Raw genomic sequence first — 25,384 nt, 5'->3', positions numbered from 1 at the left:
AATGAAAATGACTACAACACATGCACATATACTCTTGTTTTCCATGAATCAGGGCTTTATTTCTGCTCCACAAAGTGACAATTTATATATGGCATCTTTTGGAATTGTGAGAGTATCTATAGACTGCACTGGTGGTAATATATATATGAACACACTCGATCCAATACTATTGCATGTACTGAACAAACATATTTGGCTCAATAGAATCAGTGTTTTATGCCTTGATAGATAGATACGGATATTTACTGCTTTTCACATAACACATTTTAAAGTGTAGAGAAAATTTTATTGTGCCCCCACCTCACAACAGTCAAAGTGCAAGTCACATAAATTTCCCCTACTTGAAACTGACAGATTGTGCAATTGTTTGTTTTTGGCAAAATTTCAAAAAATGTTTTTTTCTAACAGTGAACAGTCACTTATTTAGCATCAGGGTCAATTACTGGATCTATCTAGTTTGGAATACACCTATTGCTGTATGCCACATTTTTGTTCAGATCTGCTGGAAGACTGTAAATTGCTAGCACCTTACGAGTCATGGTGACGTATAAAGTTCCCTTTTCAAATGTAGCTCATTATACCACTGAAATTTCTTGAACAAGAAAGAGAAGTCTCGGCTCAAAATTCATTGCACCTTAACACAATTCTCAGGCCAGTCATTGCAATAACACGTACCACCAGAGTCCACTTTTTCAACCTTGGCCATCAGAGATCATTTCAGTGACTCTGAATAGAAGCATCTGGTCTCCTTTCCTTTGCATTTCTGTGCCTGGTCTTTCCTTGTGCATTGATGATGCAGAATCTCTAACGGTGACCAGTGGGAATTCATCCTAATATTACATGGCTAACCAGAAATTTTCTTTTGGCAGACTTTTTCTGTCATTGTGAAATTTCATTCAACAGGAGAAATTAACATACTGAGTCACAATTGTGTCACCAATATCGCTTTATTGCATTTTGATAAGATCAAACATATATAATTCCACTACTTAGTAGTGTAGAAATCATCCGCCTTTGTCATAAAGTGCTCTTTCCTTTTTAATAATGTGACCTGAAATCCTACTTGATACTTTGACTTGAAAACTTGGAAATGTGATGCTGACGAAATTGTGTTTGTAAAGTACATGTAAGTAATAACCTTATTTTTCCTATCTTTTGATAGTTAGTCATTTTAAATGTAATGTCCATAACAAAATGATTTTCTTTTCATAGACCTGAAAACTTCATGACCGTAGCATGAAGTAAAAGCATTCCTGAGAGTAATAAGTTATGCACTATTGTTGATTGTGACATAAAACACACCAGTTGAGACTAGAAGATCCGTTGTGTGAGGGCGCTATACATATAGATGAAGCCAAGAGTGCAAGCCTATATGAAATGTATTTCTTTCTTTGTCAGAAACCACAACTTTGATAATAACATCAATATCAAAAGATTAGCAATTGCAGGAATCGAAAATGATAATAATGCAACATCTGACATTATTTACTGTATTACTTCCTTTGTAAAATATACAGTTTGGAATATTCGTAATTCGGTTACTCTTGATGGGATTAAAGTTTCCCTTCAATCCTATGTCATGCAATTGAAATTTAATCTCTCCTCATGGATGAATACATTGTATTTCATTTATAAGATGATGAACAAAACTGAGGATTTTATCACAAAGTTTTCAAGCCTTGTAAGACTGGAAGAAGAAGAATGCATCCTGAATGCATTCATATGATGATCTTTGTAATCAATTTATCAAACAGCTAATTATTTGTTTTTTTCACACAAGACGCATTGTAATTTTAACGCATTCACAGTTATGTAGATTTGTTTTATTTGTGACTATGTTGAAATAAATTTATCTTTTTCAAAAAAAAAAGAGTGCAAGCCTCCCAGGCAATTTAAGCCTCCTCATATGACAGATCTTTATGTCTCTAGTTTGCAACATACCTGTCATGATGTATTGCCAAAATGCAACAGAATAGACATTAATTCTCATCTTGGCTTGCTTTAGAAGGCAAAAATGGCATGTGTAAAATTGACTTTGCATGGATCATTCAAGGCACAGTCACTTGTGGCTCGATACATGGCGATGGCCACTGTGGTACGCATCAGAAATATATATTTCTAATGCATACCACAGCAGCCATCGCCGTGTATCGAGCCACAAGTGACTGTGATTCAAGGTTTATGTTTGCTACCTTGTCCATTTCCTGGGTTCTACCTTTCACAACAATGGTTTCACCTGTACAATCCATTCTCCTAACTCATGAGTGTGGACCCATGCACATGAAATTTGGGGTGAGAAGGTTAATTCACCTGCATTAAAAAGTATTCAATTAACAAACTATCTCATGAGGCTGGACTTCAATCAAACCTCTAACAACAGTGTGTACGCAATCAAATGAATGAAAGCCCTTGGGGCACAGATGCAGCGCTGATCAGTGTGATGAAGCCACTGTTGTCTGAGGTCTGGGGACCCCAATGATAATTAACCTGGATCGATATGTGCTCATGCAGTCTGCAGTCAAGCAGATTCAATATAGAATATACTTTTAGTATATGAAAACGCATTCAGGACAGCCAAACCGTACGGCTACATTAATTATCTTGATGCTCATCCTTGGGATTATCTGATACCTAAAGGATTACTCACACATCCTGCATACATGAAAAACATTAGATAATTCAAAATCCTTCTGCTCTGTTATCAGATCCATAAATTATGGTGTATGCAAGATGTAAGAATTTCTAAAAATTACTGATTGCGGAATACCATACAGCCATGAGAATCACAGGCGACACTCATCATAGTTGTACACATCATCCATGATTGAGAATATCTCAGTTCATGATATGCATGTATCGTATAACTGACTGAAGTGACCTTTTAGTATCTGTAGTGGTCAGGCTTAAACGGTCCATCTTGTGGTATACCCAGGTATGAGGACTGCTCCTCAGTCAACTTCGTTAACTTGATACCGAGCTTATCGAGATGGCTGGCGGCTACTTCCTCGTCGAGCTGTCCATTATACAAAAGAAAAATAGACAAATTTTTTAAAGGATGTATAAGGCAATCATTTTCTATGTCATTAGACCATAAAATCAAATACTGTTGACAATGTGTGATATGCATGTTGTATGGAATCTCACACCCCTCCAGACTGAGATTACAAGTTAGTGAGAGCAGCTAGAGATGTCTACTCATGAGATTGCTGCACGTTTATCCGAAGACGTAAGTCAATACAGCACCATTTTCACGGTCTTCTCCATCTGTGGGTGAGGGGTCAACATTTGAGGTCAAAGGAGAGTTTCAAATATCACTGATATGGATGGTATTTCCTTAGAGGATTTGTTTAGTCATATATTCTACTGAGGGTGGCTTTAAGAAGAGTTTTCAATGTGCTGCAGAGGTTTGTAAGAGATCAAAAATCACACTTCAGGGAGAAAATGAAAGTGTTGGCATTATCCAGCGGCCAATTTTGTAATACTATTTTCCCAGTGTTGCAGCCAGGACGCGCCCTTGCGACGATGTCCCCAAAACGGAACCCATTGTCCCGCATTCTCGCGCACTGCGGGTCACCTCGGGTGCACTAATGAGTCGACTCTGTTCAATGGGTGTAGTCTGCAAGTAAGATCTGTTACTGATGATCATGGCCTTTGTATTGCAGGATTATTTTGAGGCTTATATTTACGTACTTTCGAAGCTGTGATTAAAAGTAACTAAAACACTGCCCTTGCTTGTAGTCCAACCATGGACCTAAAAAAATTAGGTCCATGGTCTGACTGAGCTCTGATAGGAGGCAGATACAGTATACTGTTAGTTACAATAGCCTGAAATTAAAGCATAGTGCCGCGGTCCCAGTAGCTTGAAACTACTTTATATTGAAAACTGACGCATGTTGTCCCCAAAAGTGCAAAATGTCCCCAAAAATAAACGTTAGTGGGACATAGTGTGCCTTGGTTTAAAATTCTTGCTGCAACAGTGTTTTCTAAAACACAGCTGGTGGTGTGCTGAAGTGCTTACCTTTTTGGGAAGCGAGTGCAGGCCGACAGAGTACTGATCCTTCTTTGTGTAGAGCTCTATTTGAGCCAACACTTGAGTTGAGAACACATTGGACATGACGAAGCTGGGACACCCACTGGCACAAACCAAGTTGACAGGGGACCCAGCCCCTAGTAGCAATATATGGCGTCCACTGGCTAGGGTATATCTCATTACCTTTGCGAACAGAGATATAAAATTTCTGTTAAATGACATTTGGATCAAATCATGGTATCATCTGATTGAGAGAGTGAAATATTGTAATACTGTCATTATTACCAATGATTTTTTTTTTGCATATTCACCACAATGTTTAAAATGGAATTATAGGAATGCACAAAGGTAAAAGTCTTGTTTCCAAAAAAGTTGCCGATTTAATAGACAGGTATATCTTCCCACAAACTTTCCATGTTAAGTATTGAGGTAGAATGCACCTCGGGGACAGAGATATTCAGACTCTTAAAATAATACAGTTATTTTCTGATCTACAACTTGCGGGGGCTCATTCTGAAGGTATTTGAGTAAATAAAAGTCTCAACATCTTATTTTTGTGAAAATCGAAAATTCAATTTTTTTCTCAAAGAGTTAACACAGGGATACATCAGTTAATGTAAGGAAATTTGTTTCTCTAGCACCAAACTTTGCACGATGACCCCTGATTTGTATTCTTGATTTTGAAAGAGAATGGTTGAAAGTTTGCTTGAGGAAAATTTGAGCAAAAGTTTAAGTCTCATTTTCACTTTCGAGGCACATACGACCTTAAACAGAAAACATGCATGAGCACCAATGAGTTTAGACAACTCATTCTGTGCTGACTTTATCAATAAACTTACAAACACAAACCCTTGCACCCTTTCAGCAACCTATCATACATTAGGCAACAGCAGTAGTGAATACAGTGCACAAACCTGTGTACCAATGCCTGTATTTCTAACCTTGAAATTTGCAAAAGCGTCTGCCTGAGATTAGAGCTGTAGTCGTGGGACATAAACCAAACTCAAATGTTGAATCCAAGATTCACACCACTGTCAAAGTGGATACATAATGTACATTGTAACAAGACTCAGATATTACCCTCCAATTTTAATTGAAAGTTTATCAAACGATGCAGTCAGCGAAGATTTCAGCAATCATCACTCTGTGGAGTGACCATGTTACAGCAGAGAACAATAAAAAAGTATTCTCAAGCATGAACATGTATACACAGCACAGAAGATTGAAAATGAGGCCTTTGAACATATTTGTGCATGCATTCATCATGACTTGTTGCATGAAATGTGTGACGGTAGTCGGTCAAGTAACTCACCCCTGTCTTGATGGGATCGGCTTTTGCATTGGCCTCCAACCAACGCCAGTCAATTTCATTATCAAAGTGACCCATATTACACACTATGGCGTCCTCCTTCATCTGCAGGAAGTGTTCCGACGTGATCACGTTCTTGCCGCCGGTGGCCGTGACGAATATTCGTCCCCGTTGGCAAGCGTCCGCCATGGTTGTAACTTCATAACCTGAAAAAACAGTTAACATGAGGGTGCGCATAATCAATGTTTGGTATTCATTAAAGTTATAGCCCCGTCACCCCAGTTTTCAAAATTGCATGACGGTTCAAGCCACATGTGACTGAAAATATTATTACAAATACAGTATGCCCATACACTGGCAAGGGACAACCTGACAACAGGGCTCTCCTGTTTCCCAAAGTGGCATGACATGAACAGTACGAAAACGATGGAAAACTTAAAGGACAGCACAACAATGATGGACAATACAGCAAGGATGGATGGAAAACAACAGACAACAACAATGGACAACACAACAACAATTGACAACTAGGTGAGTATAGACACCTCACCTTCCATGGATGCTTGCATGGCGTTGATTGGGTCGACCTCACAGATGATAACACGGGATCCAAAGTGATCAAAGGCAGCAGCACATCCCTTGCCCGCATCCCCAAAACCAACTACAACGACCACCTTGAAGGTCAAGAACATAGAAATCTCAATATTACATACATGGTCTTATATCCTGTAGCAAACTACAATTGTGGGTTATTGACTCGCGTGATCTGTGCGATGACTGCAATGCAATCACACTTTATGCTTGGCGTAGATTGGAAGAATGAGTTGTGGCGTCCAGTAAGAATATTTAATTCTAAACACAATGAAATTTAGTCACATACACTTGAGTGACAACCAACTCTGAAATGGAAGTTGTTTCAAGGTGACCTATTAAGTGCCCTATCTGATGATAGTATTTAGTTCTCAACTAGAGCATAAAACTGGGCTGCATAAGAATTAAGAAATAAGAAATGACATAAGAAATTTATCACAAAGCATACGTTGTGGAAACAAACACAGGAACTTCACCACTTTCATTGTCATTAGGGCTACAAATCCATGGGAAAAAATAAACAACAAAAACCGACTATGATAATTTCTCCTTCGGTGCAGGGACTGACTGCTACGATGTGACACGTATAAGTATGAAAAGTTCCTGTTCTTGTGAGAGTAGTTCTCTGGCAAATACACTCACTTTACCAGCCAGCATGATATCCGTGGCCCTCCTAACAGCATCTACCACAGACTCTCTGCAACCGTACAGATTCTCAAATTTTCCCTTGATGACTGATGAGTTAACACTGATGACGGGAGTCCTTAATTTGCCACTGGTCATCAAGTTCTTAATGACCAACTCACCACTTGCAGTCTCCTCTGAAATTCCAATCAAACCTACAAAATTCAAAAATTTCATAGAAGAGTTAAAATGGAGGATATATATATATATATATATAAATATATATATATAAATATATATATATATATATATATATATATATTATATATAGGCGCCACGCATCACCCTCAGCTTCGCGTCGGGCGATACGCCGCACCAATGTCCTCGTGCATCCTTTGCGGTATTTTCGTGATAACCTTATTATTATACATCTTATATTACCGGCTGGGGCATCAAATTGTCAGAGTAGTGACGTGACCATTTTCGTGCAATGTCAACAGTTTTTCTTCCGATTTTATCGCGCCATTGTGGAACGCAATCTCGGACGCGCTTCTGCGAATTTTGGAGTGTGTGCACTACACACTTACGTATGTACAGAGCGTGCACGAGACATGTTCTGGCATTTATCCAAAGGGTCCCTTGAAACCGTTCAACACTGGACGCGCAGATACAGCCGCAGGGGATGGGGCACCTTGAAACCGTATGTGTTACGGAACGGGCATTCCGTACGGCTTTTTTAGCGCACGCTAAATCCTATTGTTCTCGATGGTAGATGTATAATAAATATAATATATATGTATATATATATATATATATATATATATATATATATATATATATATATATATATATATATATATATATATATATGTGTGTGTGTGTGTGTGTGTGTGTGTGTGTGTGTGTGTGTGTATGTGTGTACGTGTCTTAGGTGTGTCTGTATGCAGTTGTGTCTATATCGTGAAAATATGAAAGAGCACACATTTCACACACTCATGGTTCATACACAACAGCAATCGTACAGTCTTGCCTTTTCTAAAAATGCATTAAGAATGAGAATAGAAAATGCAAAACAAAATTGTCGTTTTTTCTACACATTTTCTACACATAGTTTAAAATGAGGTATAAAATTTCATAAAGTAGTATCAAGTTTTTGACTTAAAATTAATTTTTATCGGTTATACCAAAATGAGGTTTTCTACCTTAAATACACATCCCATTCATTGAGTAAACTATTGCTACCATACTAAAATTAAGATTCTCTGCTTTTTGAAAACATGAAGTATGAGGTTTTGAAAATGCATAGTATGAGGGGGTTTGAATTTCATCTTTGATAAGAAATGTTGCTTTTGGAAGAGATTGTTGGTTAGGTGAAACACCACCCTTAAATTACACAATTTTAACTGACTGCAATTGGCCAAAGAATTTAACTAACAAGATAGTGGTCCTTTTGGACATCATGACCGCGTTATTTAAGTCTTATATATCAAACTCGTTTTTACTCTTTTATGTTGCAATCCTATTGTTCTCCATGGAAAGGGCTTGACCACTACACAAAAAATAGGGGTGTCAGTGTTAAAGATGAGCACAGTCAATGCTACACCTCGGACATACTTCAGACACATACCTGACAAGTGCTGTGTGTGTTTAGTGTGTACCAGCTTTGACAGATTCCCACCATCGTCCATTATCATATTCAGTGGCTGACCGTCAGGGAAGACAAGCGTCTGTTCCATGCACCACACAAACTCCTCGTCCGTCTCTCCCTTCCATGCATAGACGGCGATGCCAGTTTTAACGAGAGCAGCCGCGACGTTGTCCTGAGTTGAGAAATTGTTACTGCCACACCACTGGACCTATTGTGGATGAAAATTTTAAGACAGAGACAGTCCAGCAACACTCATACCTGATTCAGTTCAGTTGATACAACTCTGAAATCTGTCCAATTACAGTTTTCAGACCCTGCAACAGAGGTTATCGTTTCTAAGGGTCTGTTCCAGGTTCTGATCAGACCCAAGCTGTTGCAGGCATACATGTAGAGTGTCCTGAAATCTGCCATCGGTATTTTCCAGCTGTGATTTTGTCCAAAAGACAAAATCAACACTTTCTTTACAGGACTGAATCAATCTGCAGACAGAGTCTTTGAAAAAAACAAACAAACAAACCTTGGCTCCAAGTTCCAACAGAGTTTCCACCAGTACAGCTGTTTCCTTGGTGACGTGCAGACAGCCAGCGATTCTTGCTCCCAGCAGCGGCTTGCTGGCCGCGTACTTCCTTCTGAGATTCATCAAGCCCGGCATTTCACCTTCTGTCAGCGTGATTGCCGTCCGACCAGATCCAGCCAGGTTGATGTCAGCAATTTTGTACGCTATCTTCTCACTTGCCATCTTTGTATTTTTGAGAATGTCAGATTGATAGGGGAGGTTCAGCCCACTTGTGGAGGAGTGCAACTTAATTGTTGTCACTGGAACTATGGGTTCTGATGAATTGAAAAAAAAATGTTACATACGCTACAATGATGATATGTTCTGTATTACACCTTTCACATCAAACAACATTGTTACAAACATGGAGTGTAAACTTTAAAATTCACAGGTTCCCTGAGTGAACATGTTAACATTGTTTGTTGGCAAGTAGTTGTTTTGATGAAAGGTTACTCAATATGGCACATTGCATAGGCTAGGAGGGTTCCGGTCTCGATCTATAGATGGAGATCAGTTTGAGGCTAGCAGGCAAAGCGTTGCTGAACTTATTCTGAAAAAGCTGCATGCATTTCCATTCACTGCAAAAGTTTCCTTTGGCTGCACCTGTGAAGTGGTACATTACTGCTTCATTTCCAATACTGTACGGAAATATATTGACATTGAGGTTGAGGCAGAGAACATTTTTTATATCACTGTCTGATGATTGACATGCTATATAACTTACTGCGACGGTGTAGGAAAAGATCAGCCTGTTGACAAGTGCAAAGTATGGTAAAATGTTTCGTTGACAAAAAGCAAATGAACATCTGTCTAGTAATCAGTCTGGTTATCTTTACATGCATGCAAAGTCAGTAGATTTATCAAGGTCATTTACATACTTAGGACCATGCTTAAAACTTAGGAGAGGTCGTGGTTTACAATTTGGAAAAGGGGAGGATAACAGCATTTGAGGGGGCATCAGGTGAAGGGTCATATTTTACATGATTGCTCACCCCCTCATGCAGAAAGGTGGTACACTGTGTACATTATATCATAGCTGTCGGTCTATAGCTGTGTGGTGTTTTCGGACGGGATTCTTTAATACGCGCTGGTTTTGACTTGAACGTTTTTGACCCTGGCGGGGTCAAAAACGTTCAAGTCAATACCAGCCCGTAAAAGGCAGAAATCCCGTCCGAAAACACCACAGCTATGGACCTAAAGCTAATTATATCACTGAGGCCTCTTTTTATCTCCATATAATCTACATGTGCTATTCCATGACAGAGATCTGTTCTCAGTGTTGTTATCCCATTGAGGTATAAACCATGGACTTTAATAATTTATTTTGTACGTCCATGGTAAAACCGAGACAGACCTGCATGTTCGCAGAACAAGATAAAGATATGCCTTTGTAGTCACTACGAGTCGGTCTCTGTGTGCCGTCAGAAACCAGGCTATGGTGACCTCACGAGATGTTGGGAACGAAGGTCAGTGGACCATTGCTTTGCCGACACTAAGCTACTCAAGCTCGTGAGTACAGATGCTGTCCGACGCCCAGTCGGACACGAGGCTGAAAAGTTGACAACTTTGGACCTGCCTGCATATGTGCCCTAATGAGTTACTTTATCTCTTCATTGCAGCGTATTTAATGATAACGTGATAGATTTAAAGCACCCTAACGCGTGCCAATCTCTTACACATTGATTTGCTCACCTGTAACGCCCACAAACCAATGTGGAAAGACGACTACTATCGGTCAATCATCGCTTCGGCCTCCAATGTTTCATCATCACTTTGGATGCGCGCCCTCAATGCGGAAACGAAGAGCGCAAAGGCTGCTTTCACAAAAACCGTGAGGGGGCTGTAGGAATTCAGGGGATATTCGAAAATTTTGGGTGTAGTAGAGGGGGGACTTGAAATTTTTGCTCTACCTATAGGGAGGACCTGAAAATTTTTTGGTTCCCTTTTACTTTTTGCTTTTTCCGATTCCAAGGTTTGGTAGGTAATTCAGTGTCAAATGAATAACATTTTAATGTCATCCCATTGTTCTAATGTTAGTAATTAAACAAAATATTGAACAATTTTGTCACATTTCATTACTCTTGTTTTGAAAAAATCTAAAAATAGGGTTTTTTTTGTAAAAAACAAACATGTGGGCCTAATAACGGGGAAGATGATGCACGTATTCATAATTTTTTCAACATTTCTATGCAATATATCAAATACATTTTCTTACTGTCTCCCTACAGCATGCTGAAATACACAATATTCAGTTTGTCGACAAAGCCTGTGTATGTAAATATTCAGTCCAGACTCAAAGTCATGTATTTGTCAATGACACAAATGCATGGTACATATACACTGGCTGTGTTGGCAAGCTGAATACAGGACAATTAGGCCTAAACATGCCGTGGGGAGTAGGACAAGGAGAATAATAAATTATTAAAGAAAAAAGATGAGGTCACCATGCTTAATTTTCGTAAAATAACACGAAAGTAAAACTTTGAATAGTAAAGACTTTAAATTACATGAAAAAATGTGCGACTAGATGGAACAATTTTTTTACCAAATTTGCCATTATTACACCCAAAATTTCAGAGATCATAAAGTTTATTTGATGGAATATTTAATCTTCCAGTAGGCCCTATTGTCAATTTCGAGCAACATTTAAGTCATATATGTCTTGTTCTTTTGAAAAAATGTTTTTGGTAGGTCACTGTGATCAGTTTTTCACAATTTGGCAAAATGTAGACAGGAATTCACAAGTTGCATACTCTCTCCTGGTCGTCATTTTGTGTCCTCGTCAACAGGTGCCATTGACCTGGCCAGAGTTGGATTGACTCAAATCGACTTGGACTGATAAATCCAAAAAGTCCACTGCGTTTAAACATGAATCAATTTAACTGTCGAGCATCTGTGAGCAGAACTGCCCAATACATGTTTAATTTTCACCTTGAAAGCTCCCTTGACCAGATATAAACTGAAAATGCTCACGTGTTTCATTAAAATATTGCAGTCATGTATAAATTTGAACCTTTGCCACATGCTTGCAACTTCATTGAAAGTGTAACGATCAACATAATGAACAATATTCACCACAGATTAACTCTAACGGTCATTAAGTATTCAAATATGCAATTAGCTGAAATAAAAATAATTAATTTCTTTGACTGCTGTCATTGTATCACTACTTTATATAGCAAGTGTAATTGCCTTTGGTCAAGTCCTTCAAGCTATATGTGCCAAACTGTGAAAGCTCATTAGATATGCAAAATATAAATTAGCCGACATGAAAATGCGAAATGACTTTCAATATTGTTATAACCTGTGACATAATCATCGATATACATAACAAGTTTTGCCAACTTTGATCAAGTAAATCCAAGTATATATCCTTAATTAGGAAGTTCATTAAAAATTAGGAATTGGCTGAAGTAAAAATGTTAAATGACTTTCAATAACGTCATATCATAGTATCTTTAATGTACAAAGCAAGTTTCGTCAACTTTGGTCTAGTCAATACAGATAAATATCCCTTGCTAATTAGGAAAATTAATTAATTAATTATGCAAATTAGGAATTGGTTGAAGTAAAAATGCTTAATGACTTTCTATAATGTTAAATCATAATATCTTCAATATACATATCAAGTTTCGTCAATTTTGATCGAGTAAATTCAGATATAATCCCTAATTAGGAAATTTCATTAAAAATGCAAATTAGCAATTATCTTTCATGTCACTCCTTAATAACTTTCACAGCTGATATATCTTGATGTGATCAACATTTGTAGCAAAACTCATAAAATTGTGAGCATTTGTTCTCAATGTATATCCGTTTTTTCTAAAATCATTAATTATGCAAATGAGCAAAAAGTAAGCAAACCACCAAAAACTAAGTAGTTCTTGCCATTTGCAAACTGAATCTATGTACCAGATTTTCTTCAATAAAGATTCTGATCTGATGAGCCGTTTTTGAGATATCGAGCACACAGACAGACAGACAGACAGACACACAGACACACAGACACACAGACAGACAGACACACAGACAGACATCGCTGCGACAGTAGCTCACGTGTGTGATCACGTGAGCTAAAAATGGTCGATGAGATTGATTAATACAGGGTGACAGGATTTCAAATCGTCCCTTGTCGTTATTTACCGTGCGATGCTAAAACACCGCGATCCTTTCAAACTTCTGCTAAGAAACTGACTCAGTCCTTTCGAAGTAATACCATTAATAGTTTTGCACTCTTTGTATAAACAAAAACAAAGTATGGTACCGCTGAATATTGTCGTGAAGGGGCACAGTAGGCCCCCTGCGCTACTCAATGTGGCTATCTCCGTTTGGGACATGTCACCGAAAATATCTCGTATAAGAGGCAGATGACATGCAGGCATAGATGTAGTGGTGAGACAGGCTGTCAGATTTGACTGAATTGTTTTCGTTTCGTGTGCAAATATCTTTCTTGATATCATCAAATGCCTTCATGTGCGAGCTCTTGAACAGGTCAAAGTTCTGTTCGGAAAATAAGGGGCAAACAATTTTTCGTCTGTAGGAGGGGAATACTTATTGGGATGACCAACGATGCGCCACTTTTAATAACATCCAGTCGCAGTTTTCGATGTGTAACAGACTGGAAGATAGCAAGATCACGTAATAGGAAAAAATACCGCAATTATACGGTGACGCTCAAATTTGATCAGAATTGGTACATACCAAAGATCAACAATAGTGTTATTTCTATCTGTTCAGTGTAGGAAAATTATACGTTGATGTTATGATAATTTCTGCACAGTACAACCAGAAAAACAACAAGAAATATTTAAACCAGAAAATTAAGAATGACAAAAGTAAATAAGGTCTGAAACTTTAGGTACTGAAGGTCAACTTTAGCAACATGCATAGCAGAGAATCTTTCTACCATGGATGTACAAAATAGACATCCATATGGTTTCAGCAGATCTGTTAATACGTCACAGTTCATAAACAAAGACAGGAAATGACCAATTAGCTGTTTCAGTTACTGCTACCACTCCCAAACATAATAGGTACCCTGCATACAAATAGGTTAAAGGTCAAAATCCTCTTATTCAGATGTGTAGGCTGATTCAGTTCACTGCCACCACTCCTGCACACTTGCAGTATTTCCCTTTTTCTTACCTCATTTGCACATTTTTGACACTGATGTGTTCATTTGAACAAATTCACATCTCAACCCCTACATCTACCTGTACACCAAATACTGAGACGGTAGCTTTGGCGGTATGGGAGCCTTTGTGTGTGACGGACATACATCCGCACATACATACCCACAAATATACAGACATACAGACGCCACTCAGACTCATCATATAAGCTCTTTTTGGTATTTATATATAAAACCAAATATGAGCTAAAATGGATCAGCAAGCACCCTGACGTATTTTGTTTCATTCACATGTTAAAGGCTGTTTTGTAGGCTGCCATTGCACATCCATACGAAGAAACAGCATCTGACATTCTTGATAGCATTTGTTGGTGCATTGAAAAGCACGAAGGGTACGCCATCTACTAGTACATGTAAAAGGCTTTTGAACATAGAACAAGATGCTTCGCAAAACCCTGCTGAGTGAAATAGTTCCCGATTATGTTGCGTAAGAGCTTCTGCGCTACCAAAACGATTGAGAAGCGAAGCGTCAGATCCAAAATTGCTGAAGTGCTTTGCCTTGGAATAGTTAGTAATTCAATACCGAATTTAGATTACGTCCTAGTGTTTAGTATCATTATACTCAATTTTTCTTTGAATTTCTTTTGTATTCCATTTGATTGTGCTAATTTTTGAAGATTGTTCAATGAGTCCTGCTCTGTCTACTAGGTTATAAATTTCAGCTTAATATCATTACTTCTAAGTTTGCATGTGGTCAATTAGGACACAAAATTCCAAGTGATATTCACTAAATACCTACGTCTTCAAGCACATATTCGTCTCCAAATCACTTTTTTGAAATTGTTGCCAGTTATTGCTGAGCATGCATGCTGAGTGTGCCTCGTACGTCTCTTGGGTTGGATAAAGGTCATGACCTCAGACGCAGTCTATAAACTTGTCTGAGCGAAAAAATACTTTACAATATGTACCACAGTTTACTTGCATCGAAGCCCGCTCGTACTACCGGTATTTGCACTGCAGTGCAATACCAAAAACATTATGCCATTCCTTTATGTTAATGAGTATTTACCAATTTTGACCCAGAACTATTTTTGTTGGAGTTTGAGTCTCAGATTCAGCTGGCAATCAGTCATTGATGCTGCAGATTGAAAAATGTAATAAAACCTTTAGGCATCGAATATTCATTTTTTTCTGCATTTTGTCATCACAGATAATTGGTAAAGTGTAAAATGTATGATAAAACCAAAATATAACTTCGCCGTAGGCTAATGTGGTTAGTTGATTAAAATTAGTTCAGTGTAGAAAAGAAGGTAGAATAAATTCGGATTGGTGAGTAAAAAAAAAACGATTCAGTACTTTCGATAGGATTTTCTGACTCGATGTGCGGCGTTAGATGTTCGTTGTCTGCTCGCAAAGTGATTCTTTTTCACCCTGGAGTACGAGTGCGGCGACAAAACGTTATGGGACGCCACACTGTTTGATTGACAATCTTGTGAGACGAAATTTGCAATTTGTGAACCACTCACAGACCTTGTTGTTGATGAACTTCCCCCCCCCCCCCCCCCCACGTGGTATAAAATTGAGACAAAATTCGGAAAGGGCCAATCATGGCGCAAGTTTTAGAGAAGACAATCAACCCGAGGGATATGGGAGGGCTTTATTTTTAAAATATCATCCAATGATAGTTTGGATTTATTTTATAGACATCCTGAAGGAAAGTCATTCATTGATGCCAAGTCACAACTTTGACAGTGGTTCAGGATGGCCCTACTTAAATTTGTAAATCTCAAATGTCCCATGGACCTGGTAATGTATTACCTTGAATGAAAATGATTATTGGACCAGTTTAATGTCATATTTGAACAAAGCGAGAGCCGGGGGATGTTTGAGTACGATCACCCGCGCCCTCGACAATATTTACCCCAGAGACCGGCGTTGGCGTTGATAGATCATACCATGTACATGATGTAAAGTTTTCTTACTACTATCTCGCATTACTTTTTTGGGGATATTTTGTAAATCACACATTTCCAATCGCGTAAATAATAAGCTTATGCTCCATGCACTGAGAATAAACCAAGGGACGGACTACGTCGCATAAGAACCATTTTCACGTCCTTTCGTGTGATGATCGACCTTCGCCACTCCATCCCGGTGTCAGCCCCGGCCGGACTGGATGTGTTTAATCACGGCAATTTGACAGCAATACTTGAAAAGAAATACACTACATCCTACTCATTGTAAAACTTTATCTTTCTGACATTATTATCCAAACATCCTTTCACGAACTCCTCACTTTGCGCGATATGCACATAAATATACGTTTTCCCAGGCCAGGAAATACGGCGTGCCTTTCATCGGCTTGCAAAATACGTAGGAGTTCGTTGACCTCATTGTACGTCTGGGCGACCGCGACTGGGCGACGCGCGCGAAATCGAAATATCGTTTAAAAATTGGAAGTTTTCAATAGTTCATGTTGGTTAAAGGTTATAATTTTTAAAAGTTCATGGCTCCTATCATATTTCTATCTATTGATCTAAATCTACGCCTCTTTTACGAGCGCGAGTGTATACCGTTTCGGTCACAGGTTCATGTTTGTCTGCACAGGCGAAACATCGTCGGGGGGTGCGATTCCGCGGCTTGTCCGGTGTGTTCGTTTGATGCCGCTAATTCACATTAAATCAAACCCATTCACAATTTTAAAGACGGGACGAGTAAACAAAGGTATGGCTGGAGTAAATTAACATGTTTGGAGACATTATACGCGTAAAGATACTTGAAATTAGCGGTTTTCGTTTGTGCTGAATTTGTTCCGTTAGAACATAGGGGTAAGCGACGGGGGTCACGTATAGCGGTCGGGCGCACTTACAAACAAAAAGTCGGTCACGAGCCCCCCACCGGAGACGGGATTTTATAATTATTAATCGCAAACACGGAGATAATTTAAGCAAACAAATTAAACCAGGTGAATGTCAGAATAATCCGCAAGAAACATACCAAATGTACCTCATTAAATGCGATTGTGTTTGTTTATATTTGCCTTTATGATAATTTCTCGCGCGGGGGCACCGTCAATTGTTAGGGTAAGCGAGAGTACACGGGATTTTGCGAGAGATTTTGAAAAATCGCATTTTTTATCAAAATAATGAATTTTCATCAACATATTTCTGTACCACCGTGTTCCTGAATGAGAAGAGAATGTGTGGCCACAAAACAGGTTCTCTTTACGATCTGTGCTTGGAGAACGGGGTGAAAAAAAGATCCGGGCGTAAATAGGTCAACCTGAATTCTTTTTACTATATAGTAGTAATAATCGCAATCTCGACTTTCTCATTTTCTTTATTAAATTGTAAAGATATCCCAGGATAATATCACAGCTGCGCCGTCTGTTTTCCCGATGGCTGCTTCGTTGCAAGTTTTCTCGTTTCTGTTTTTCTGACATGATGCGATGAGGATTTGATCATCGTCTCAGGCATACGTACGCACATGTGTGTTGGCGTAGAGTGGAATTTTAGAACACAGGTGACTGTAATTTGATACATTGTTTGTGAAATGTCACTCCATTCAGGTGTGTTATCTCTACAAGGGATGTCAAGTTTCATTCAGATTTTTCTGAGATGCTTTTGAGATGCGAAAAAAATCGCCCCCAGAGTGCTCCTATGAACTCCCTCCCCGTCCCCAATCAAATCAGTCCGGGTCAGCTCCAAAATTGGAGACGTCGCTAGACGCTATACCATAATATTTTCCCCCTCTCATTAGCCAATCAGCGGCCAGCGCGCCATCAGTAAAAATTGTATTTCCTGGCAACCTCCACATGCGTCCTTCGTTACGTACGCCATACCAGTGCGGACGCACATAGGCGATTTTTCCGTTGTTGCTAGGCGTGTCTATTCCAGATTCTGTCGTCGTTAAGGCGAGACGACGGGCGCCACCGAGTAGAAGCTGACTGACAGGGCGACACATCAGGTAAGCTGAGGTCTCCAAATTTCATTAAATTTTGACCGTTAAATTAGATAAATATGTTTTAAGTGCGTTGGTTCTAGTAGATTGATGGTCCGACAGTTGTTTGATGGCTTTTCCCCAGAAATTTGACATTTTTTTCGGAAATACGGCAAAAACGTTCAATGTCAATGTGGATGGGTTATGACATATCTGGCAGAAACTTGCGAAATTAATACCGTCGTTTGAGAAGTTAACATTTCCGTCTCATGGGTTTAATTTCTGAAGTTTTAGTAAATTTATTATCCTTACTCATCATTTAATGTGCTGAAGCAAAATCGGACTTGGGGAAGATCAGATGGCATTCTGAGAGCGATTTATTTTCAGCTATGTACGAACCGGAAGTGAAAACAAAGCAACCAAGGAGGCCGTACAACATGTCTGGTAATCGATTGCAACTAAAATAATATTGCAGGGTTTAACGGAACTGTTATTTTGCAGAACATCTCTTTGGGATAAGCGGAAAATCTTCCTTCGTATCTCACAGTTTCATTAGTTTCCATTGCAACATTCTGCGTAGAGAAATAACATTTCTTCCCTTTCATCAAAAAATATTTTTACACAGATCTGATGGCCCTGTTTGATATGCTAAAAGCTGCATTCTAAAATATAAAAGCATCTGTTTATGTGTAGGATAAAAATACTTGTGTCAATAATATGTACATGTATAAAACTCGTAAGGCTGCGTTCACAAAAAACGGTTAGGGGGGCTGGAGGAATTCGGGGGATTCGAAAATTTTGGGGTAGTAGAGGGGGGACTTGAAACTTTTGCTCTACCTGTAGGGGGGACTTGAAATTTTTTTGGTTCCCTTTTATGTTTTACATTTTCCAATTCAAGTTTTTGTAGGTAATTCAATTAAAATGAATACCATTTTTATGTCATCGAATTGTTGTAATGTTGGTAATAATTTAACAAAAGCTAGACCCATTTTTGTTAAATTTCATGACTTTTATCTCGAAAATATCTAAACATGTGTGATTTGTCGTAAAAAGCCAAATGAGCCTAGTGATACAGGGCAGAAGCTGCAAATGTTGATGATTTTTGCGATATTTCTATGCAATATATCAACTACAGTTTCTTGCTGTCTCCCTACAGCATGCTCAAACACACAATATTCAGTTTGTCGACAAAGCCTGTATATATAAATATGTATTTGGTGACAATTTAATTAGAGTTCAGACTGACAGTCAGTGATACAAATGCATGGTACACATACACAGGCTGTGATAGCAAGCTGAATACTGGACAGTTCAAGATGCCATAGGGTGTAGAACAGGAACTCAGTTGTATAAAGAACAAAAATATTGTCAAAATTATCAAAGTATCACTATCAGATTCTGCTCTGCTACTGTAATGTCACTGGTACAGAGATAGCTCTGACTCTGATGTACACGGTAGTTGAAGAAGAGTTTCGGTCAAATGACGATCATGACAGTGAAACATAAAGGCCAGAGAGCAACATATGGAAGACCAGGAGACTTGAAAAGTTATCGCGAATTTTTGAATTGTGGCATATGAGAATAATCAAACATTAAAGAAAAAAGATGGGGTCACCATGCTTGATTTTCTATATTTTCACATTCTTGTCATAAAATAATACAAAAGTAAAACTTTGAACAGTGAGGACTTAATGAAAAAATATGTGACTAAATGGAATTATTTATTTTTAGCCAAATTTGCCATCATTACACCCAAAATTTCAGAGATTAAAACATTTATTTGATGGAATTTTTTAGCCAACAGTATTGTCAATTTTGAGTAGCACTTAATTCATATATGTCTTGTACTTTTGAAACAAATTTCTGGTAGGTGACTGTGCTCAGTTTTTGACAATATGGCAATGAGCCAGAATTCATAATTTGCCTACTCTCTCATGATCGTCATTTTGTGTGCTCTTCGGCAGCAACAATTGACCTTGCCAGAGTTGGATGACAAATCCAAAAAGTTCACTGATGCCTTTAAGATGAATCAATTTAAGAACTTGTCTCAGGAATATGACTTTATAAAGTGCTAATAGCAGGTAGTGTTGAACACCTGTGAGCGGAACGCCGCAATACGTGATTTTTTCTGCATACACATCCTTTACAAATATGTGGGATTGTGATAGTTGGGGGATTTGAAAAATTGTGATCATATAGAGGGGAACATTTGAAAATTATTTAGGGTGTTGAGGGGGATCTGAAAAAAATAAGATTATTATCGTGATTCCTCCAGCCCCCCCCCCCCAAATCGTTATTTGTGAACGCAGCCTAAGTCTCAAGCTACCAGAGTAAATGATAAGGTGTTGGAACAGCTGATGATGTGAGAGCTCTATGTGATCTATGCAGTGACAGTTACACATGTATCTAATGACTAAATATCGGTAGGTTAGGGACTGGTCAGTTTCTTCGGCCTGGGGGGGCCGGTGGATTATTTTTTGCCGACGTCAAAAAGTGGCTGACCCCCCCTATTCAAAATTTTGAAAACAGGGTGACCCCCCCTATTCCAAATTTCGAAAACGGGTGACCCCCCCCCCCGAGCGCGACATAGGTAAAATATATATATATATATATTATATATATATATATATATATATATATAATATATATATATATATATATTATATATATATATATATATATATATATACTATATTTTACATTTTACATATATTTTAAATAGTCATTCTATGTTTTAATGAAATTGTTGACATATCAGTTTTAAGACAGGAATTTCAAAGTGTCAATCTTAAAGTTTGAGCCATAGAGAGCTTTTTTAGCCAAATCTGATGTTTACAGTGTTTGAGAAGACCTTTTCTTGTAACATTGAAACCATAAAAGCACAGCTAATAATGACAAAAACTGCCTTTTTTAACTGTTATTTTGTTATTAAAAAAGCATCTTTCTACAGAAAACCCGAGAAACAAAGGAAAATAATTGCATCAATGAGAAGGAAAGATATCTGTCATTTTTCTATCTCTAAAATAAGTCACTGTATCAAATATATATTGTGAAATATTAGTGCATGTTGCTTTCTCATACTGAATTCTCATTGAGAGAACATAAAAGTATCAGGAATTTGTCATCCTTTACATATGAACTGCAGATTTCATAATGGTACACTTTCACATAGCAAACATCAAGATATCTCTGACATATATCTTTGATTTATTAAAGTTTGGCGCCCGAAGGGCGCGCCGAAAAATATGAAACATCCTGATATCTCTGATGTATATGCCTTGTATATTAAAGTCATGCACCTGAAGGGCGTGCTGAAAAATGTCTGATATATTAAAGTAATGAGCTTGAAGGGAACGCTGAAAAAATATTGAATACAGATATCTCTGATATATGTATGCTTGATATGTTAAAGTTGGGCGTGCTGACAGGGCTCGACGCAAGGTCAAATCATCCACTAGCCCGAAGGACTAGTAGCAGCTCATTTTTAGTAGTCCTAAATGAAATCTACTAGTCCTGCTCAAGCAAAGCCAAATGTTGCTCTCATGTTGTAAAGAGGTGTATATGACTATTCTCATATTTTTTGTCGCAAAGGTTTTTAAACCCAATAACTAACTTTCATGCAAGACTAGCACATTTGCTTACTGCAAAATGTTTAACTTTGAATCATATATAAACCACAAAAATAACCTGAATGAAATGTCCTGTGTAGGAGGAGAGGTCATGAAAATAGCCTATTGCCATCAAGAATAAAATCAGAGGTAGGGATGAATTTGTTGGAAAATCCTTCATAGCTCAGGTAGTGCGCCATTAATTTGCAAAGAACATGTTTGTTCATGGTGGGGACAGATTTGTTTCTCCAGAACTGAAATTCATACAGCCATTCACAAATGTTCCAGTGGAGTGCCTTCATATTTTTGACATATATCACATTTTAAAATTGACCAGCTTGTGGGGAGGACCTCTCATTTGTAATAATGGTTTGTGAAAAATTTTGTTTTTAATAGTAAAAATGTTGCATTTTACCATTTCATTTGCTTGTGTCTTTTATGAGCTTTTGCCAGTTACTGGTAACACAATGTGATTAGCACAAAAATAACCAATGACTCCCAGAAGTGATTGGATACGACAGTCTGATACACCCATTTCATACGTTGTTTTTTCACTACTGTTTTAAGGTTCACTTCACTGTTATTGCCCCAATAATTTACACTTTTCCACTAAAATGGCAAAACAATAAGTTGCTAGCACCAAGTTATTATCTGTGAGGAATTCCCTCACCTGTACAAGCAGTAGCAACTTGCCATAGCACTGTTTTGGCAAGCTAGATGGCTCTTTATAAGATCAGCTTCAATCAAGCTAGGGGGTCTTGACTATATATGGAGGTCAGCATGTGGAGGCATTCTAAAGCAGGGTCAAGCTGGCTACGAACTATCGGAGGTGTTGTTTGGGAATGCCCCTGAAGAATCTTGAGAAAAATCTTCTTTGAAAGGCAAGGATACAGTGTTTGAACGAACTTGTGGGGTTGCTCATGTTTTTAGGCGAAGTGATGATCTTCAAGCAAACCAAAATACACGACGTGCAGACAATTCCGTTTGATGCTCAGCGTTACATTGAGCCATGTTTCCCGGGGCCATGTTACTGGCATGTACAGTACAATTTGATTCTCCGTAGCAGGTACACTGTTTCATTTGAAGTTGGTGATCAATAAAGTTTGCTTCACTGTTTCACTGTCCAATTTGTTTGGGTAAAAGTTAGTTTATTTTTATATGAAATGATCGAGGCGTGGTTCATTCTTATCGAATGAGTGGCATGGCCCGGCGTCCCATTAGTTTTGTAGCGATAAACTTTCCTGGACAGCTACGGAACTTGAAAATTGCACTAGTCCGCAGGACTACCTCCGAAGACATTTTTACTAGTCCTCTTGAAAATTTACTAGCCTCGGGCTAGTGGGCTAGCGCTTATGTCGAGCCCTGGCTGAAACATACGACTGATTATTAAAGTTACACGCGCCCGAAGGGAGCGCCGAAAATACAACTGAATGATGAAATTTGTGGCTGACACTAGCATTTTAGGCAATGATGAGCCTGTGTCAAAATTCAAAAACACACTGACCCCCCCTATTGGGCATTTCAAAAACATGGTGACCCCCCCTATCACCAAAGTCAAAAACAGGGTGACCCCCCCATGAATCCACCGGCCCCCCCCCCAGGCTGAAGAAACTGACCAGTCCCTTAGTAGACCTGACTGTGTTGTGCTTAGAGATATTAGCTGAGAAAAGTCTAATTCACCCGGCAGGATAACCACTAAGTAGGCAGATGACCTGACTGTCTAACAGTATAGTGTATATAGAAATCTTGGCCTTGAATACAGGAATACTGCTAGGTAGGATGAGAAGTGACTTAAACAGATGCAGGGATGTTGTATATTATTGATACACAATAGAAAGAGAAAGTAGAGTAGTAGATAACGAACAATATCATATATTAGGAAATCACTAAATAGCAGGGAGAACTAACAAGTACCTATGAAGTGAATAGGGTATTTAGGGGAAGGTATGCTCATTTACATAATCATATTACATGTATAGCAAGAAAATAATTGATTCAGTTGATACTAATGTAATTTACCACGTTAATATGCATTTACATTAAGAAGACCCAAGGTGTATTTTTTTTAATTGGATACATACCTAAAAATGTTATTTATACTTCCCATTAAAAGTATTGTCATAACATTTGTTTCTACTTGCAGATCGGGGCACATCTATACAGTGAAAGAACTGACACAGCAAGTGCAAAAGAATGTTTTGCTTTTTTAATTTAATTTTGCAATAAAATGTTAACATTAACAATATTCCTGACTGTCCTGCAATTTTATTTAGTTGTGGCAATATGGAAGCTTGGAATAAGTGATGTATGTGTTTCAAAAAATGTGTGGGTGTAGTACCCTGAGATAAATTACAAAATGCATGACACAGAAATATTTTATTCTATCTGAAATGAATACCAAGATGACTAAACCAACGTCTCAGCAGTCCTGCAATCATTTTTGAAGGCAATATATGTCTGGATGTGCGCTTAGACATAAGAGCAAATAATACCTGAAATATACAGTAAAGCCCCATTAGCTGTATCTTTTCTACACATGCACTTTGCATGGCTCACCAAATCCAAAATATATTATCTGATTTTCAAAGATAGCTTTTGTATTCCCTGTCATATTTGGAAGCCAAAAATTATTGTATTGTTACAAATCTAAATTGTACATTCTTCACCAAATTTAAAACTTTTTTATCACATTTTGGGAAGAACTTTGGCTTTAGTTACTTTTGATTGTAAATCATATGTAAAAATAATCCTAAAATACAGCTAATGTGCCTTAAAACAAAACACCTTTTTCCTAAAAAAGTATTTAGGTTGTTTTACAATGATCAGACGTAGGCTTACTTTGTTAAAGAAAGGAAAAAATCATTTATAACAAGTTACAAAATGGAAACAAAGCATCATTTCTGAACTAAAAGGCAATGATGATGAAAAATGAAATTCTAAAAAAACGACAGAGATGGCAAAGGTCATCGGTAGAGGGCGGCTTTATTTACTCGCTAGGTCATGGTCGATGATGTTTTGGGCACATTTTAAGTTAACATTTCCGTCTCACGGCTTTAATACAAAAAACCGAATACGTAGTCTCAAAGCTTAGTATCTGCGCTATCGGTCACTGGCCAAATCTAACTTGGGGACGACAAGATGACGGAGTAAAACGCTAAAATTTAGGGCGGTGTGAGTAATTTTGAGGGTAGGAACGCACGCGACGACTTTGTTTTTCACCATATTTTTTCACAAAATGGACAATTTTGTGTCGAAAGTCTGTACCGCCCTAAAGGTTACGTAGACATCTTTCATAGTATTCAGTTTTTACGGCACACGGAACACAGGTAGACAGACCCTAAGCGAAAAATATCCATGGTTTCAATTGCAGAATGCGGCGATATAAATTTGAATTTTTTCGTTCCATACCCCCCACGTAGAGAAGTTCGATTTGGTGCGTTCCGACTATGCAGTGCGGACGCAGATATGCGATTTTTCCGTTGTTGCTAAGCATGCTTATGCCAAATTCCATCGTTGCCAAGGGGTCGTGGCGTGCGCTTCAGAGCAACATCAGACTGACTGGGTGACGGTTCAGGTAGGTGGAGCTCTCCAAATTTTCGTTTAATTTCGCCAAGTAAGTTTGAGATCGAGTATTTTAAGTAATCTTATTTTAAGAATACTGGTCTCCGATCAAAATTGACCGTTCATGCAGTAATCCTCCTCTAAATAATGTAAATGTGCCCCCAAAAATTGACATTGCTGACGATAGTGGATTGCATCGTTAGGAGAAAGTTGTCATTATTATGTCCTGCTTTCTGATGTTAACATTTCCGTCTCACGGCCTTATCTTGAACAATTTTGGTAATTTCCGTAACAGTTTATGTATAGGAATAGATTTTGTGAATATCGCTTCTGGAGGAGGTCATTTGACAGTACGATAGCGTATGAAATGCAGACACCTGAAAACCG

At 38.2% G+C, this 25,384-nt stretch overlaps 1 protein-coding gene across 2 annotated transcripts; it reads right to left on the bottom strand.

Moving 5' to 3' along the window:
* Positions 1-928: 928 nt before the first annotated feature.
* Positions 929-10,540, bottom strand: LOC139149864 (adenosylhomocysteinase-like). Of its 2 annotated transcripts, none has more exons than XM_070721864.1 (9): positions 10,451-10,540; positions 8,720-9,033; positions 8,182-8,410; positions 6,573-6,769; positions 5,890-6,013; positions 5,343-5,545; positions 4,019-4,213; positions 1,881-3,013; positions 929-1,368 (listed from the first exon to the last, which is right to left on the bottom strand). In XM_070721864.1, the coding sequence occupies exons 2-8, from the start codon at positions 8,939-8,941 to the stop codon at positions 2,882-2,884; spliced, it is 1,302 nt and encodes a 433-aa protein (XP_070577965.1). In that variant the 5' UTR covers positions 8,942-9,033; positions 10,451-10,540; the 3' UTR covers positions 929-1,368; positions 1,881-2,881. The 2 variants fall into 2 exon arrangements, with proteins under 2 accessions (XP_070577965.1, XP_070577966.1); XM_070721865.1 differs by having other exon boundaries at positions 8,720-9,024; positions 10,451-10,511.
* Between the last annotated feature and the right edge of the window lie 14,844 nt (positions 10,541-25,384).

This window comes from Ptychodera flava, chromosome 14 (assembly GCF_041260155.1).
Source record: "Ptychodera flava strain L36383 chromosome 14, AS_Pfla_20210202, whole genome shotgun sequence".
Taxonomy (NCBI): Eukaryota; Metazoa; Hemichordata; class Enteropneusta; family Ptychoderidae; genus Ptychodera; species Ptychodera flava.
This window is presented reverse-complemented; position numbering and strand designations above follow the sequence as displayed.

Excerpts from the sequence above, each read along its gene's own strand:
- LOC139149864 (XM_070721864.1), bottom strand. The coding sequence starts at position 8,941 with ATGGCAAGTGAGAAGATAGCGTACAAAATTGCTGACATCAACCTGGCT. Across the intron at positions 4,214-5,342 it reads CCGATCCCATCAAGACAGGG|GTAATGAGATATACCCTAGC; the intron begins GTGAGTTACTTG and ends CTGTTCGCAAAG. Across the intron at positions 3,014-4,018 it reads TGCACTCGCTTCCCAAAAAG|CTCGACGAGGAAGTAGCCGC; the intron begins GTAAGCACTTCA and ends TATAATGGACAG.